Source organism: Bos grunniens, chromosome 12, assembly GCF_055505025.1.
Source record: "Bos grunniens cultivar Pamir isolate PY7600 chromosome 12, Bosgru_T2T1.0, whole genome shotgun sequence".
Classification (NCBI taxonomy): domain Eukaryota; kingdom Metazoa; phylum Chordata; class Mammalia; order Artiodactyla; family Bovidae; genus Bos; species Bos grunniens.
The window spans coordinates 12,549,191-12,566,588 of NC_141176.1; the positions used below are offsets into that span (position 1 = coordinate 12,549,191).

At 41.2% G+C, this 17,398-nt stretch overlaps 1 protein-coding gene across 9 annotated transcripts in view; it reads left to right on the forward strand.

The window, feature by feature from the left end:
- Window positions 1–17,398, forward strand: part of DGKH (diacylglycerol kinase eta) — a 205,975-nt gene that overhangs the window by 82,889 nt on the left and 105,688 nt on the right. For all 9 annotated transcript variants that reach the window (XR_015137816.1, XR_015137815.1, XM_086328819.1 and 6 more), the window contains exons 3-4: window positions 9,820–9,930; window positions 15,196–15,276. Coding sequence is in view for 7 of the 9 variants with exons in the window: in XM_086328819.1 (XP_086184945.1) it covers window positions 9,820–9,930; window positions 15,196–15,276 (192 nt within the window). In the remaining 2 variants the exon portion in view is untranslated. The remainder of the gene's footprint in view (window positions 1–9,819; window positions 9,931–15,195; window positions 15,277–17,398) is intronic.

Consider the following 17,398-nt stretch of genomic DNA (forward strand, 5'->3'; position numbering starts at 1 on the left):
CCACGCTCCTCTGTCCATGGGATTCTCCAGGCAAGAATACTGGAGTGGGTTGCTGTGCCCTCCTCCCGGGGATCTTCCCAACCCAGGGTTTGAACCTGCATCTTTTTAAGTCTCTTGCTTTGGCAGGCGGGCTCTTTACCACTAGTGCCACCTGGGAAGCCCCTCTTGACACGGTCTCCTCCCAAAGGCTCTACCTCCTAGTACCATCAAACTGGGAGTTAGGATTGCTCTCCAACATTTAGTCCATAACAGCCCACATCTCCTATCACAACAAATTTTATTCCCATTCCCTAGGAGAGAAGTTAAGGGGTCATGTTGGGACAAGATGAGGAGAAGCTCAAGATGCTTCTGGAATTTTTGAAGGCATCTGTAAAACATGAGTCATGACTGACATTTCCCCTTTTCCACATCAGACTCTTCACCACGCCTGTGTGGTGTTTCCCCCAAAGCCAACATATGAAAATGTACATTTATCAGATAAATCACGCAGGAACAGATTTTTCAGAGATTCTTAGCTTTATAAAAAGGCTCACTGAATGGCTGTTTATAAAGCTGCACTCTCCTCAGGACATTGATGTAGTAAGTCCCCAAAGCAGCTTCAACTTTTGACGCAGTGCTGTTTCTGAAATATTAGGTGAAATCCTGGAGCTCTCATGTGTGTATAATTTAAAAGAGAAATTACTTGTGTTTGCTTTTAGAAAGGGGTGTGAAATGAGTAATTCCACAGCTTGAAGACGTTGGACTGCAGAAAGCCAGATAGAAAAGAGATCTTAAAACTTTTAAAGCTTATTTTTTTGAAACATTTTTTGCAAAGCCAATTCATTTGACTTTTTGGTTTTAATATTTGGAAACTGGGTTATTGGATTACTACTGGGGGGGCTCTGTGGCTTTCTTGATTTTTCATGAGGGTCAAATAATACTAAATTAATATCTGCTAGATTATGTGACAAAAAGTGAAAAGTCACTCAGTCAGTCATGTCCGACCCTTTGCGACAGTCCATGGAATTCTACAGGCCAGAATACTGGAGTGGGTAGCCTTTCCCTTCTCCAGGGGATCTTCCCAACCCAGGGATCAAACCCAGGTCTCCCACATTGCAGGCGTATTCTTTATCAACTGAGCTATCAATTTATGTGACCAATGGCCGTTAAATGCAAATGTTTCTAAGCCCTTTTTTGAGGGAGGGGAGAGTTTATCCCTTATCCTGGAAATTGCAAACAACATAAAATTCTAATATGTATTTTTAATAGATTTTAATAATAGCTCTCTGGTCATAACTATTTCTTATTTCTGTTACTAAATTCAGTTTGTCATTCTAGGTGAACAGTAATATTGAATATATTAAATATTGTGACTTTTAAAAACCTTGTTTCTTGATCTATTTTACTCATTATTTTGAGATTTTTCGAACTACATCGTTTTTCCCTGAACCACACTTTACTTATTTGATTATATTGGCTGGGGCTATTGCAGATTAATCATTTTTGTTATGCGCCTTCTTTCATGAGAAGTGTTTGTTTCACTCTCCATATATAAACAGAAGTTTATTTTGAGGATTAACTGTCATGTGAAAAACCGCCTCCCAGTTAAATCTTTTTAATCACATCTCTAGGAAAGTGAGCTAACTTCAGATGTTTTTTTTTTTCTTGCTTTTTTTCTTTCTTCAAGAATTTAAAATTGACTGTATATTATAACATAGAGAAGTTTATAAATGCGTGAAAATAAGGACTATATCTTACAAATCTCTGTATTCTCCTCAGGCTTACACATTGCAAATAAATCCATGCTTGTGCAGGATTGAAAAAATGTATAAAGCCAAATGGGACAACACATATAAATTTGCTTTGAAAGTGACTGTGTAAAGAGCATCTGTAAATTAGCAATAGTCTTAAAATCAGGATAGACAGATATTTTCCTGTCCCTCTGACTGTCTCTCCCCAGCCCTTCACACAGGGATGGCACTGATGTTTTTTGGGGCTTCCCTGGTGGCTCACATGGTAAAGAATCCACTTGTAATGTGGGAGACCTGGCTTCGATCCCTGGGTGGGGAAGATCTCCTGGAGGAGGGCATGGCAACCCACTCCAGTATTCTTGCCTGGAGAATCCCATGGACAGAGGAGCCTGGCGGGCTGCAGTCCATGGGGTTGCAGAGTCAGACAGGACTAGCGACTGAGCACTACTATTTTTATACACAGTAAAAAGAAGCAGGCTCAGATGTGCTGAATGCCAGGAGCCATGAAGTCATTTATAGTCACTCTTTTCCATTTTCTACTGTTTTCTTTAAAAGACAAACTTATATACCATTTTACACTTTAAAAGTTATTTGGGGATCTCCCTGGTAGTCCAGTGGTTAAGACTTCACACTTCCAATGCAGTTCCATTCCTGATTGGGGAATGAAGACCGCATATACCGCCTGGCACGGCCAAGAAATAAATAAAATAAAAATGGTTTCGGTTTAACACTTATGAAGGTCTTAAACTGTCAGTGAAGAGAAAGTTGCTCAGTTGTGTCTGACTCTTTGTGACCCCATGGACCACACAGTCCAAAATTCTCCAGGCCAGAATACTGGAGTGGGTACCCTTTCCCTTCTCCAGGGGATCTTCCCAACCCAGGGATCGAACCCAGGTCTCCCACATTGCGGGCAGATTCTTTACCAGCTGAGCCACAAGGGAAGCCCCTTAAAGTGCCAACGAATGTGTTAATTGGTGACATTGTTAAAATACGGAGAACACAGTTTTTGCTCTGTGAATGTCACAGCCTGGTGGGACCACAAACAGGCCACTCGGTTGTCAGAGGTGCCGTTAAACAGGTAGGAGGAGGATGCATTCAACAGGCAAAGGTGGAGGTGTTCGCTTTTTCCTAGCGGGTGGGGAAGCCTTCTGGGGGCCGTGGCACTGAGTCGGAGTCCAAGCGATTAGGAGCTTTCAAGACAGGTGATTGTGGGGACTTCCCTGGGGGTCCAGTGGTTGAGAAGTCCACCTTCCAGTTTAGGGGATGCGGTTTGATGCCTTGTGGGGGGTTAAGATCCCACATGCCATGGGGCAGCTTAGTCCTCCTGCTACAACTACTAAGCCCTCGCCCCTCGACGAAGATCCTGCCTGCTGCAGCTGAGACCTGACACAGCCAAATAAAAGGATATAATATATATATATATATAAATTTTTTTTTTTTTTAAGACAGGTGATTGAGGAAAGGACATTTAGGACAGAGGGAGGAGCCTGCAAACCGGCAAGTGGGGAGTTTGGAGAGCATCACATAGGTGTCTTTTCTGACACATATAGAAGTTTGGACTTTGTATTGAAGGCAAAAAAAAAAAAAAAAAGATACAGATGAACTGATTTACAAAATAGTAAAAGAACCATAGACATAGAAAACAAATGTATGGTTACCAAAGGGGAAAGAGGGGGGAGGGATAAATTAGGAGTGTGGGATTAAAATATACACACTTCTGTGTACAAAACAGATAACCAGCAAGGAGCTACCATATAGCACAGGGAACTCTACACCGTGTTTTGTAATACCCTATAAGGGAAAAGAATCTGAAAAGGAATTGGTATATGTATAACTGAATCACTTTGGTGTATATCTGAAACTAAGACAATATTGTAAGTCAGCTACACTTCTATTTCTGCTTTATTGACTACGCCAAAGCCTTTGTGTGGATCACAATAAACTGTGGAAAATTCTGAAAGAGATGGGAATACCAGACCACCTGATCTGCCTCTTGAGACACGTTTATGCAGATCAGGAAGCAACAGTTAGAACTGGACATGGAACAACAGACTGGTTCCAAATAGGAAAAGGATTACGTCAAGGCTGTATATTTTCACCCTGCTTATTTAACTTACATGCAGGGTACATCATGAGAAATGCTGGGCTGGAAGAAGCACGAGCTGGAATCAAGATTGCTGGGAGAAATATCAATAACCTCAGATATGCAGATGACACCACCCTTATGGCAGAAAGTGAAGAGGAACTCAAAAGCCTCTTGATGAAAGTGAAAGTGGAAAGTGAAAAAGTTGGCTTAAAGCTCAACATTCAGAAAACTAATTCATGGGAAATAGATGGGGAAACAATGGAAACAGTGTCAGAGTTTATTTTTGTGGGCTCCAAAATCACTTCAGATGGTGACTGTAGCCATGAAATTAAAAGACGCTTACTCCTTGGAAGGAAAGTTATGACCAACCTAGATAGCATGTTCAAAAGCAGGGACATTACTTTGCCAACAAAGGTCCGTCTAGTCAAGGCTATGGTTTTTCCAGTGGTCATGTATGGATGTGAGTGTTGGACTGTAAAGAAAGCTGGGTGCCGAAGAATTGATGCTTTTGAACTGTGGTGTTGGAGAAGACTCCTGAGAATCCCCTGGACTGCAAGGAGATCCAACCAATCCATCCTAAAGAAAATCAGTCCTGGGTGTTCATTGGAAGGCCTGATGCTAAAGCTGAAACTCCAGTACTTTGGCCACCTCATGCGAAGAGTTGACTCATTGGAAAAGACTGGTGCTGGAAGGGATTGGGGGCAGGAGGAAAAGGGGATGACAGAGGATGAGATGGCTGGATGGCATCACTGACTTGATGGATGTGAGTCTCAGTGAACTCCAGGAGTTGGTGATGGACAGGGAGGCCTGGTGTGCTGTGATTCATGGGGTCGCAGAGTCGGACACGACTGAGCAACTGAACTGAACTGAACTGAACACTTAAAAAGAAAACTGGAAGGACTCTAAGCAGCGGCATATTGTTACAGGGTTTTCATTTTAGAAAATTGCTTTAATAAACACGTGGAGAAGAAATATTAGGTTGCTTAGGCTTTAAAAAAAAGCAGCCTCATAGAACATAAGTAGACCAAACGTTAATTTTTCTTCCTCATTGCCTTAAGCAACTTCACAAAAATCTGAAAACACCCACGTTTTAGCCTTTGAATTGCCAAGAGGTTTGTTCCCTGCGTGAGTTATCTCTCTTTAGCATTTCAAGATTTTGTGTTTGGGTTTAAGAATGTAGACTTTCTACCCTGGGCTACAGCAGCGTGGCTTATTCCTACCCTCTCTCTCTCAATCTTTTTTTTTCAACATTAAATTATTTTTTTAACACCGAAAACATTTTGTATTGGGGTTAGCCAATTAACAGTGTTGTGGGAGTTTCGGGTGAACAGAGAAGGGACTCAGCCATGTGCACATGTAGCCATTCTCCCCCAAGCCCCCCTCCATCCAGGGTGACACCTAACACTCAGCAGATTTCCATGTGCTCGGGACTTTGGAATGGTCATGTACACACTGCTGTATTTAAAATGAATAACGGACAAAGACCTGTTGTATAGCACACGGAACTCTAGCAATCTTTTGCATCTAGTTGCCCAAGGCAAGTGCTTACACTTTCTCTTGGTTCCTTTCTGTCTCTTGCCCTACATGTCAAGAAGGTAAGGCTGGTAAGGTAAGTAAGAAGGTAAGGCCGGTAAGGCCAGTAGATTTTGCCTCCAAACTAACAGCTCAACTTTCGCTACTTCTGTCTGTCTCAGTGATGCTACAGTCCTAATTCCATCTTCCCTGGTCTGTCCCTGAGACTCCTGCAGTCACCTCCTAATTGGTTCTCCCCTTGCTTCCTCACCCATTTCTCCGTCTCTTGCTTCAGACAGCTCACTAGCTTTTTGCACTGAGAATAAAAAGCAAACTCCCCTTGTGGCCAGCATCTCCTGGCTCTTGGCTCCCTTCACTTCATCTCTGGATACTCTGCTTCCATTCCAGCTGTTATTTGCTCTCACAGCAGCCTGCAAACACTTACTCACTTCTTCCGAAAAGCTCTTTTAATTTGGTGCCTGGCAAATACTCCCTGAACTTAATAGCATCATGATATCATAGTAACACTTGCTGCCATTTATTAAATATTTTCTGTAATCCAGATGGTGTGCTAAGTGCTCTTGAGCCATTATCTTATCATTAAATTAGATGCAATCAGCTTGTGAAGTTGGCATTATTATGCCTGGATTTTAGGGGAGGAAATGGGGGCACAGAGAACTGAAGTAACTTGCCCAGATTTATACCGTAGTGTGTAGTGGAGCCTGGCTTGAAGGCTGTCTGTCTGATTCTAAGTCGGGCTCTTTGGTACTGAAGATACGAAAATGTTTTGTTATCATTAAACTTTAATGCTCTCACAATTCCTGGAGGACCATCTGAGAGCAAGCTCTAGAGGGAATCTTCTAATTATATTGAAAGTAAACATTAGTATGACCTAACTACCCTATTAGAGGAAATAAACTTTTCTCAATATTTTATGTCTTGTTGATAATAAAAGGCAATAATAATAAAAGTGTAAAAGTTGGAAATAAACTCTGGAGTCAAACAAACATGAGTTTAATCTCAGCATCTTCTGTTCATTCATACAGACTTCCATATCATGAAAACGAACTGCAAGTGAAAGTTGCTCAGTTGTGTCTGACTCTTTGTGACTCCCTGGACTGTAGAGTCCATGGAATTCTCCATACCAGAATACTGGAGTGGATAGCCTTTCCCTTCTCCAGGGGATCTTCCCAACCCAGGGATCGAACCCAAGTCTCCCTCATTGCAGGAGGATTCTTTACCATCTGAGCCACAAGGGAAGCCCAAAAATACTGGAATGGATGAACACAATAAATATAATAAATTACATTACATAATGGACTTCCCAGGTGGCACAGCAGTAAAGAATCCACCTGTCAATGCAGGGGACACAGGAGACCAGGGTTCGATCCTTGAGTCGGGAAGATTCCCTGGAGTACGAAATTGCAACTCACTCCTGTATTCTTGTCTGGAAAATTCCATGGACAGAAGAGCCTGGCAGATTACAGTTCATGGGGTCACAAAGAGTCGGACACCACTGAAAACTCACTCACACACATTGCATTATATGTTACAAGATGGGAAGTACTTTGTGTGGGGAAAGTAAGATCAGGATGGAGGGAAATGCGAAGAGTATGTTAAGTAGGTCAGTGAGGTGGGTCTCATCGAGAAGATCAGAGACTTGAAAGAAATGAGGGAGTTGATCAGATGGATATTTGAGGGCAGAACCGTCTAGGAGGAAAGAAGAGGTGGTGTTCAGTCCTGAGGGTCGTGCATGTATGCCTACTTAAGAGAGATGCACTGTTGTGAGGGAGGGAAGGTGACCAGGTGAAGGAGAGGTACAAGATGAAGTCAGAGGGGTTCCAAGGATGTTGTTGGTGGCAATAAAATGAACTGATATACACATAAAGCAGCCAGCGCAAGGTGTAGCCAAGAACCATAGAGGCCCTGCCCACCTCTTCCAGCCACATCTCTTGTTGCTCCCTGTTGAGAGCCCTACCTGTGTTTATACTGATGTATAGAACAGTCTTATGGACTCTGTGGGGGAGGGAGAGGGTGGGAAGATTCGGGAGAATGGCAGTGAAACATGTAAAGTATCGTGTGGGAAGCGAGTTGCCAGTCCAGGTTCGATGCATGATGCTGGATGCTTGGGGCTGGTGCACTGGGACGGCCCGGAGGGATGGTGTGGGGAGGGAGGAGGGAGGGGGGTTCGGGATGGGGAACACGTGTATACCTGTGGCAGATTCATTTTGATATTTGGCAAAACTAATACAATTATGTAAAGTTTAAAAATAAAATAAAATTGGAAGAATAAAAAAAAAAAAAAAGAAGTAAAAGAAAAAAAAAAAAATTCTATGAAGATTCCCCAAATATCTGGGCTGATTTAAACTTTTCTACTTTTGCACACACCTAAAATACGCTTGGAAAACTCAGCAGTGACCACAGGACTGGAACAGGTCAGTTTTCATTCCAATCCCAAAGAAGAGCAATGCAAAAGAATGTTCAAACAGTTGTGCTCATTTCACATGCTGGCAAGGTTATGCTCAAAATCCTTCAAGCTAGGCTTCAGCAGTACATAAGAACTGGAGAGCTTCCAGATGTAGAAGCTGGATTAGAAAAGGCAGAGGAACCAGAGATCAAATTGCCAACATCCATTCGATCATGGGATAAGCAAGAGAGTTCAAAAAAGCATCTACTTCTCCTTCGTTGACTATGCTAAAGCCTTTGACATAAGGATCACAGCAAAATGTGGAAAATTCTTAAAAAGATGGGAATACTAGACCACTTTACCTGTCTCGTAGGAAACCTGTATGCAGCTCAAGAAGCAACAGTTAGAACTGGACATGGAATAATGGACTGGTTCAAAATTGAGAAGGGAATATGACAAGGCTGTATATTGTCACTCTCCTTATTTAACTTTATCTAGAATACATCATATGAAATGTTGTGCTGGATGAAGCACAAGTTGGAATCGAGATTGCTGGGAGAAATATCAACAACCTCAGTTAAGCAGATGATACCACTCTAATGGCAGGAAGTGAAGAGGAACTAAAGAGCCTCTTCATGAGGGTGAAAGAAAAGAGTGAAATTCAACATTCAGAAAACTAAGATCATGGCATCTGGTCCCATCACTTCATGGCAAATAGAAAGGGAGGAAGTTTAGCAGTAACAAATTTTGTTTTCCTGGGCTCCAAAATCACTATGGACAGTGACTGCAGCCATGAAATTAAAAGACTCTTGCTCCTTGGAAGAAGCACTATGACAAACCTAGACAGTTTATTAAATAGCAGAGACATTACTTTGCCAACAAAGGTCCATCTAGTCAAAGCTATGGTTTTTCCAGTAGTTGTGTATGGATGTGAGAGTTGGACTATAAAGAACAGCACCAAAGAATTGATGCTTTTGAACTGTGGTTTTGGAGAAGACTCTTGAGAGTCCCTTGGACTGCAAGGAGATCAAACCGGTCAATCCTAAAAGAAATCAACCCTGAATATTCATTGGAAGGACTGATGCTGAAACTCCAATACTTTGGTCACCTGATGCGAAGAGCTGACTCACTGGAAAAGACCCTGACGCTAGGAAAGATTAAGGGCAAAAGGAGAAGGGGGCGACAGAGGATGAGATGGTTAGATAGCCACTAACTCAATGGACATAAATTTGAGCAAACTCGGGGAAACAGTGAAGGACAAGGGAGCCTGGCGCGCTGCAGTCCATGGGGTCACAAAGATTGAACAGGACTTAGTAACTGAACAACGACAACAGACCCTTCCTTATCGTCTGATAAACTCCCTGGAGACTGACCTAAGGCTGTCCTCTGGGAGGATGACGCCTTTGACTCCCTCTGAGGCAGAGCTTTCTTTTTTGAACCACCATGCACCATGCTTTGTGTTTGTGTGTGTTACAGTAACACATAGTTGATGATAATTGACATTTAATGAGCACTTCCTCTGTGCCATGCAGTGAATCCTTTACATGTTTTAAAGGCTTATTCTTGACAACAACAGCCCGGAAAGGTATATCTTGTTGTCATCTTCGTTTTACAGATGAACAGTTAAAGGCAGAAGATGTTTATTGATTTGCTTAAGATCATCCAGCTACTCAGTGGTGTCACCAAGAGTTGATCACAGTATTTCTGGCTCCAGAGCTCATGCCTGCCTAACCATTGCATTTACTGTACATCTACCCTTCCATCACTTACTAAGTCTTTACTATATATAAGTATGCATTTGAATAGGTACGTGTATTCATCACTGTGTTGAAAGCACAAGTTTTGTGGATGTATCTTCCATACTATTTGTGACTGCTTTGAGGGCATGTCAGATTCGCCTTGGCTACTTGGCGCTTCGCATATGTGTTTCCGTGGTTGAATGGTGCAAGTAAAGTATTTTCTCCCGTAATTTGCAAAACATGAGAAATAATATTCAAAATGTCAGCGGTAGTGTGTCATGAATTTTGAGTGTTATTTGGCTTTGAATTTCATTTTAATCATGTTGTGCTTCTGCTTCTCCCTAGACCAGTATTAAAGAGGGACAGCTGCTGAAGCAAACCAGTTCCTTCCAAAGGTGGAAAAAGCGATACTTCAAACTTCGAGGTCGTACACTTTATTATGCAAAGGACTCAAAGGTAATTTGAGAGAATGCTAGTTGCAAGCATTTGAGGGCTGTAGATGGTTCTGTAAACTGTCTTTGTCTTGGGGCTTTGTATAGCATTACTGGTCTAATTCAATATAAATGGGGTTCATCTTGGACCAGATCACAAGGGGGTCTATTTGAGACAATTTCATGTGATGTCCCCTAAGGACATTCTTATGGCAAGGTTCTAGTGTAGTTTTCTTTCTTTTTTCCTTCCAATTGAGATGAAAATTTAAATGTAACTTTATTAGATATAATAAAGTCTAAACTTGAATTCCGCCCTTTCTTGCTAATTTTTACCTTATAAATCTTTCATTGAGATGAAAATTTAAATGTAACTTTATTAGATATAATAAAGTCTAGACTTGAATTCCCCCCTTTCTTGCTAATTTTTACCTTATAAATCTTTTCCTGAACATGAGAGAGGATTTGCTATAGTTGCTAAGAATGCATACTCTGATTTCAGACAAGAGTTCATATTCCAGTGGAGTGGCAGTGAGCAGCATGTTGTTGAGAGGACCCTTAAATAATGAAAATGAAGTGCTCATGTAATACCAAGCTCAAAGCAATCATTCAGTTAGTCTAGCAATTAGAAATAAAAATCATAGTGAAATAAAATCAAGGCTTAAATAATTTTTATAAAATAATTGAATGAAATAAGAATGATGTAGCTTTGGAAGAAAAAAATGATATTGATGAGCTTCCACTTAAAACTGATACTTTACTATTCCTTCAAAAATAAAATTAAGGTAGGTGCCCTCAGTAGACACTGGAGCCCCACCAAAGTGGCCCCCTGCCCTGTCAGGCCTGGCAGACACCTTTGGCCATCACTCATGTTGCCTCAAAGTGTCTCCTGCCCCAGGGTCATCCACACACATCAGAGCATCCATCATGTTGCAGTTGGGCCTTTCAGTCAGCCACACTGGGGTCCAACCCTGCATGCGAGCACATCCTCAGAAAGTGCTGCCAGGCTGCTTCAGGAAAACAGATGCCGCCCACTGAGGGGATGCTCCTTGAGCATCTGACCCTAGTAACCAAAGGAGACCATGTTACGGGGCACTCCCTGAGCATCTGACCCTAGTAACCAAAGGACACCACGTTAAGGGGCACTCCTTGAGCATCTGACCCTAGTAACCAAAGGAGACCACGTTACGGGGCACTCCCTGAGCATCTGACCCTAGTAACCAAAGGAGACCACGTTACGGGGCACTCCCTGAGCATCTGACCCTAGTAACCAAAGGAGACCACGTTACGGGGCACTCCTTGAGCATCTGACCCTAGTAACCAAAGGAGACCACGTTACGGGGCACTCCCTGAGCATCTGACCCTAGTAACCAAAGGACACCACGTTACAGGGACCAGCCATGCTACACAAAGCCACTCTCTCAAGACCAGGAGGCGTAGCTGGTCTACCCAATATGTAGGAAAAAACACAAAGTTAGACAAAGTGAAGAAACAGAGGAGTATGTTCCAAACAAAATAAGAAGACAAACACTCAGAAATAGATTGAATGAAATGGAGATAAGCAACCTTCCAGATAAGTTGTTCAAAGTAATGGTCATAAAGACAACTCACTGAACTCAGTGGAATAGAAAAGTGAGAATTTCAACAGAGATAGAAAATATTTAAAAAAAAATCAGAACTGAAGAATACAATAACGGAAATGAAAAATACACTAGAGGAAACCAGCAGCATATTAGACAATTCAGAAGAAAAGACCAGTGATCTAGAAGATAAGTTAGTGGAATTCACCCAGTTGGAACAGCAAAAAGAAAAAAGAAAAAACTAGCTTAAGGGACCTCTTGGGCAACATCAAGTGTGCTAAGATTCACATTATTGGAGTCCCAGAGGGGAAGAGAGTGAGAAGGACAGAAAACCCATTTGAAGAAATAATGGCTGAAAAACTTTCCTAACCTGAGGCCTAGCACCACCAGGGAAGCCCCAGCCTAAGGCCAGCGGTTTTCCTTATTGGTTTTCTGTCTGAATGGTCCATCTACTGATGTAGAGGGGTGTTAAAGTCGCCTGCTATTACTATATGACTGGCAGGTTTCTCCCGTTATGTCTGTTAATATTTGCCTTATGGATCCAGGTGCTTCTATGTTGGGTACATATGTATTAACTAGTGTCACATTTTCTTGTTGGATTGATCCCTTTACCATTAGGTAATGCCTTTCTTTTTCTCCTGTTGCAGTCTTTGTTTTAAAACCATTTTATCTGGTATAAGTGTTGCTATCCCATATTTCTTTTCATCTATGCTTGTATGGAATAGCTTTTCCATTTGCTCACTTCCGGTCCGTGTGTGATTTTAGATCTAAAGTGAGTCTCTTGCAGACAGCATAAGTATGGGTCTTGTGTTTGTATCTGTTCAGCTACCCTGTGTCTTCTGATTGGAGCATTCAGTCCATTTACGTTTGAAGTGATGATTGATAGGTATGTGCTTCCTGCCGTTCTGTTAACTGTTTGCTGGTTATCTTTGTTCTCTGCTCCTTTTTTTTTTGCTTTTTCTTCCCTTGTGATTCCATGACTTTCTCTAGTATTATGTTTATATTCCTTTCTTTTTATTATTTGTGTATCATTTTCTCTAACATCCTGCAGAAAAACCCAAAAGAACTTTTTGACCAACCCCATATTATCACAGTCTTTGGTTTGTGGTTACTGCTTATATCACAACCTCTGTATATTACAGTCTATTTTAAGTTGATAGTTGCTTAAGTTTGAACATGTTCTAAAAGCACTACATTTTTACTCCACTCAGCATTTTATGTTTTTGATGTTATTTTACTTTGTGTATTCCTTAATTATTGTAGATATATATGATTTTACTGGTTTTGTCTTTTAATTCACATGTGGCCTGCATTGGCAGGTCGGTTTTTTTTTTTTAACACTAGTGCCCCCTGGAAAGCACTCATACCTTCGATCTATTACTTTTACTACATTTTTGCCTTTACTGGCGAGATATTTTCTTTCATAATTTTCATATTTCTAGTTATAATTTTTCTTTTCTGTTTAAATTCCTTTAACATTTCTTGTGAGACTGGTTTAGTGGTGATGAACCACAGTGCAGACAAGCTGTTGCTTGCTTGGGAAACTCTGTCTGTCAATTCTGATTTATGATTTTGCTGGGTACAGTATTCTTGGTCAAGTTTCCTCCTTTCAATGCTTTGACTATATCATGCCACTCCCTTCTGTAAAGTTTTGCTGAAATGTCAGCTGACAGTGTTATGGAGCTTCCATCTATGTAACTAGTTGTTTTTCTCTTGTTGCTTTTAATATTCTCTTTAGTTTAACATTTTAGCATTTTAGTTATAATGTGTCTTGGTGTGGGTCTCACTGGGTTCCCTTTGTTTGAGTCTCTCTGTACTTCCTGGCCCTGGATACCTGTATCCTTCACCAGGTTAGGAAAGTTTTCAGCCATGCAAATAGAAATGAAAAGAAATACGGGATAACAATCTTGCCATTTGCAAAAACATGGATGAATATAGAAGGTATTATGCTAAAAGTGAAATAAATTAGACAGAGAAAGACAAATACCATATAATTTCAATTATATGTGGAATCTGTAAATTATGTGTGGAATCTAAAAAACAAATGAACAAAAAAACCCAAACAGAGCCTTACAGATACGGAGGACACATGGGTGGCTGCCAGAGGGGAGGGGATGTGAGGTTGGGTGAAGCAGGTGAAGAGGATTGAGAGATCCAGACTTCCAGTTATAAAAGTAAATGTCATGTGAATTTAATATACAGGAAAAGGAATATAATTAATAATATTGTAATAATTTTATATGATGACAAATGGTTACTTAGGCAATCGCTTGATGATGTATTTGATTGTCAAATTACTATGTTGTACTCTTGAAACTAACATAATAGTGTATGTCAACTATACTTCAATTTAAAAATAGTAAGATTTATTGTTACTGCACCAATAAGATAATTGATAATTTTTATATTAAAAATATGTTTGTGATATAATACTTAGTATAGTTATACACCAGGAGGTAAAAAATAAATAAACAAACCTAATTCTTAGCTTATGCAGCTATGGAAATAATAGCAAAATGAAATAATCTTATTTTAAAGGCCATTATGTTCACAGTTAAACCCTGATCTGGCTCCATCCTGACCCTGCATATTTATTTCCAGGCAACACTGACCATTTGATCGCCTACAGCCCAGCCCCATATTTTCCATCTCCAGGATGATTTTCCCTCTGTCTCCACTTGAAGAAATTCCCTGTTTTCTTTAAGATCCCTCTAAAGTTGTCTTTATTCCAGTATGCACAAGAGAAAGTGTTTGTTTTCTGCTGGAAAAATTATCTATGACCTTCCATAGTATTTTGCGTATCTCCTCTTCCACATTTAATAGTTTACCTTACTTAAAACTAGTTGTGTCTCTTCAGTTCCCATGCTAGATTATAAATTCTTTCTCGTTAGGGAACAAGTCTGATTGTCAGATTGGTTGGCTTGAAGTAGAGTTGCATTACACCCTGGAGATCTTGGGGAGTGGTGGAAACTTAAATTAGATAAGGGAGCCCTTTTTTCTGTAGTTCTAGAGGAGCAGTGTTATACCGACATCGCTGGAAGTACACTGAAGGACTGTGAATGAGGACCAGTTGATTGAAAGTAGGAAGGATACACATATTGAGTAGAATTTCCTAATCTCTCAATGGTCCATTTTTAAAGATTTTAATTCTATGGAGTTTTTAACCACTGAAACTTTTTTGATTAAAATGCTTTTCAGCCTAAAAAAAAGTGTTTGAACCTGGCCTCCCCAAAAAAGAAAAGAATATAAATAAAATTTTTAAGAGTATATAAAGAAAGTCATCTTATGTTTGCAGAGCATACGCACCGTCTCATTAGAACACATTTACAGATGAGGACAGCAACATTCAGAAGGTTCGGTAACTGGTCGTGACCTGAGCCAGGACTAGTTCTTCTCATGGTGGGGTATGTGAGTAGGTGTGCATATCACACACTTAATAGGTTCCCCATAAACGATGCTTCTGGAGAGCACAGGGCGTTTTGCAATGAGACTATGTACCAGGGGGCTTCTCTAAAGTCCTATACAGTTTGAAATTTATGTGTTTGGTTTTACTCACAAAGTATCACTAACTTAAGTTTTTCATCATTTTTTTTAATTTCGAATTCCTGATATAGCTTCATGGTCATGACCTGATGGTTAAAAAAAAAAAAAATTACTGAGGAGCACTGAGTTAGGTTTTCAAATAATATGTTTGTGTTCTTTTTCATTAACAGTCTCTGATATTTGATGAAGTTGACCTCTCAGATGCCAGTGTAGCTGAAGCAAGCACGAAAAACGCTAACAACAGCTTCACGGTATGCTTCTATTCTGCTGACTCCCTCCTCGAACGTTATAGAAAAACCTTTGCAAAGCTTGTACTGAATGCCCTCCTCAGTTGCCAGCTGCGCGTCATGTGTGCTGGAGTTCCCACCAAGACAATAAACCTGATTAGTACCTTGTAGATTCTAATACCCCAAACCATTCGTGATTGTTTGGGTCAACAAACCAATCCATTAAATGTATATTTTAAATATATATATATATTTTGGATGTCTTAATTTTAGTGCTTTAAATATTTCACCTCCTTAAATATAGTAGTTCAACTGATTCCACTGTTCTTGAATATTCACAACGTCTGTTTTTTTCCCTTCGGTCTTAAAAACAGTATTTTCTCTTTTTCTTCTACTGTTACTCCAGTTGCTAAGGTTTACACCTTCATTTCTTCTCATTTAAGTAATTCATTTGGCAGCTATTTCAAGAAGAGTCCTCAGTTCTAGTTAATTTTTTTTTCAATTGCAAATCATGTTGCTTCAAAGGCCTCATAGGCTCAGGTTGCATTTGTAACTCCATTATACTGCTGCTAAGCCGCTTCAGTCGTGTCCGACTCTGTGCGACCCCATAGACGGCAGCCCACCAGGCTCCGCTGTCCCTGGGATTCTCCAGGCAAGAACACTGGAGTGGGTTGCCATTTCCTTCTCCAGTGCATGAAAGTGAAAAGTGAAAGGGAAGTCTCTCAGTCATGTCCGACTCTTAGCGACCCCATGGACTGCAGCCTACCAGCTCCTCTGTCCATGGGATTTTCCAGGCAAGAGGACTGGAGTGGGGTGCCGTTGCCTTCTCCAGTAACTACATTATAAAGCCCTATAAACTCCTACCACTGCATTCTAGTGTTGCTGATAATTGCTTGTCCGTATGCGTCCCACCCATACAGCATTGCTTTCTGAGCCGAATGCTTTTTCTGCTTCCTCTGACTTAAACGATGCCTCCTGCATCTGTAGCTGTGGAAAGTCTACCGACGCTTCAAAGATTATGTCAGATATCCCATTCTTTTTGTACTTCTTTGATTACAAAAATACAAATTAAATATGAATTGAGGATCCACCATGTGCCAGGAACTAATAAACATAATAAATGAGATTCAGAGATGAAAATACATATATATACACCACTCTGCTGAAGCTATGCACAGTATAACTGAGTGAAGTTCATCTGGGATACTTTGTGTAGCTGCATCCTTAAGGTCCGCTCAGGTGCTCTTTCTGGGTCCTGTCGCCATCCAGGCTCCCAGCCCCTCTTCTGGGAAGCCACCAGCATAGACAGCAGGGCGTTGTGTTCATGCCCTAGGCACGCAGGTCAGGGAGGACAGACAGGTGCAGGGCAGTACCATGATGGAGGTGAGCTCCAGAAAGTAGGGCTGGGGGTGGAGAGGAAGCAAGAGTTCAGATTTAGTCTGATTGATTTACGGGCGTGAGAGATAATTCATGCTGCGTGCGTCCCTCCCCCTCCCACCTCCCCAGGGACCATTGAGTTTGAGAAGCGAGAGGACAGCCAAGAATAGAATCCTGGGAAAAGCTTCACAACATAAGGTTTGGCCACTAAAGACTGAGAGAGAGCACTCTGAAGTATAGAAGGAACGGCAGGAGGCAGTGATGTTATGAAAAGCCAGGGGAAGGGAGTTTTAAGGCGGAAGTTGTCACACATCAAATGCTGTAGAGAGGTCAAGCCCAAGAAGAAAGGAAGAGCGTCTGTTGAATGTGGAATCAGGGCAGGTCATCCGGTCACACTGGTGGGAGCAGTGGCAGTGGAGGGTCGTGTGCACGAGGCACGTGGAGATGCCAAGTGGGAAGGCAGAGAGAAGCAGCGTGGATTCCTGATCCCAAAGCCTGGCTGTTAAAATAAGGAGCTGGGACACAGCACCAAGAACTTTCAGGTTCGAAGAGGCAGCTCTGGTTCCGTTGTTGTAGTAATAGATCTTTTGCTTTGGTTTTTAAAACTGGTTTTTGAGCGTGTCTATACCACCAGAGGACAGAAGTGTTAGAGCAAAAGTTTGAAGCTTCAGGAGAGAGAGGGCGTAACTGATGGAGAGTATTTGCCAAGTAAACGACAGGGGGTGGGACCCAGAACACAGGTTAAGAGGTTAGCCTTTAAAATGGATAG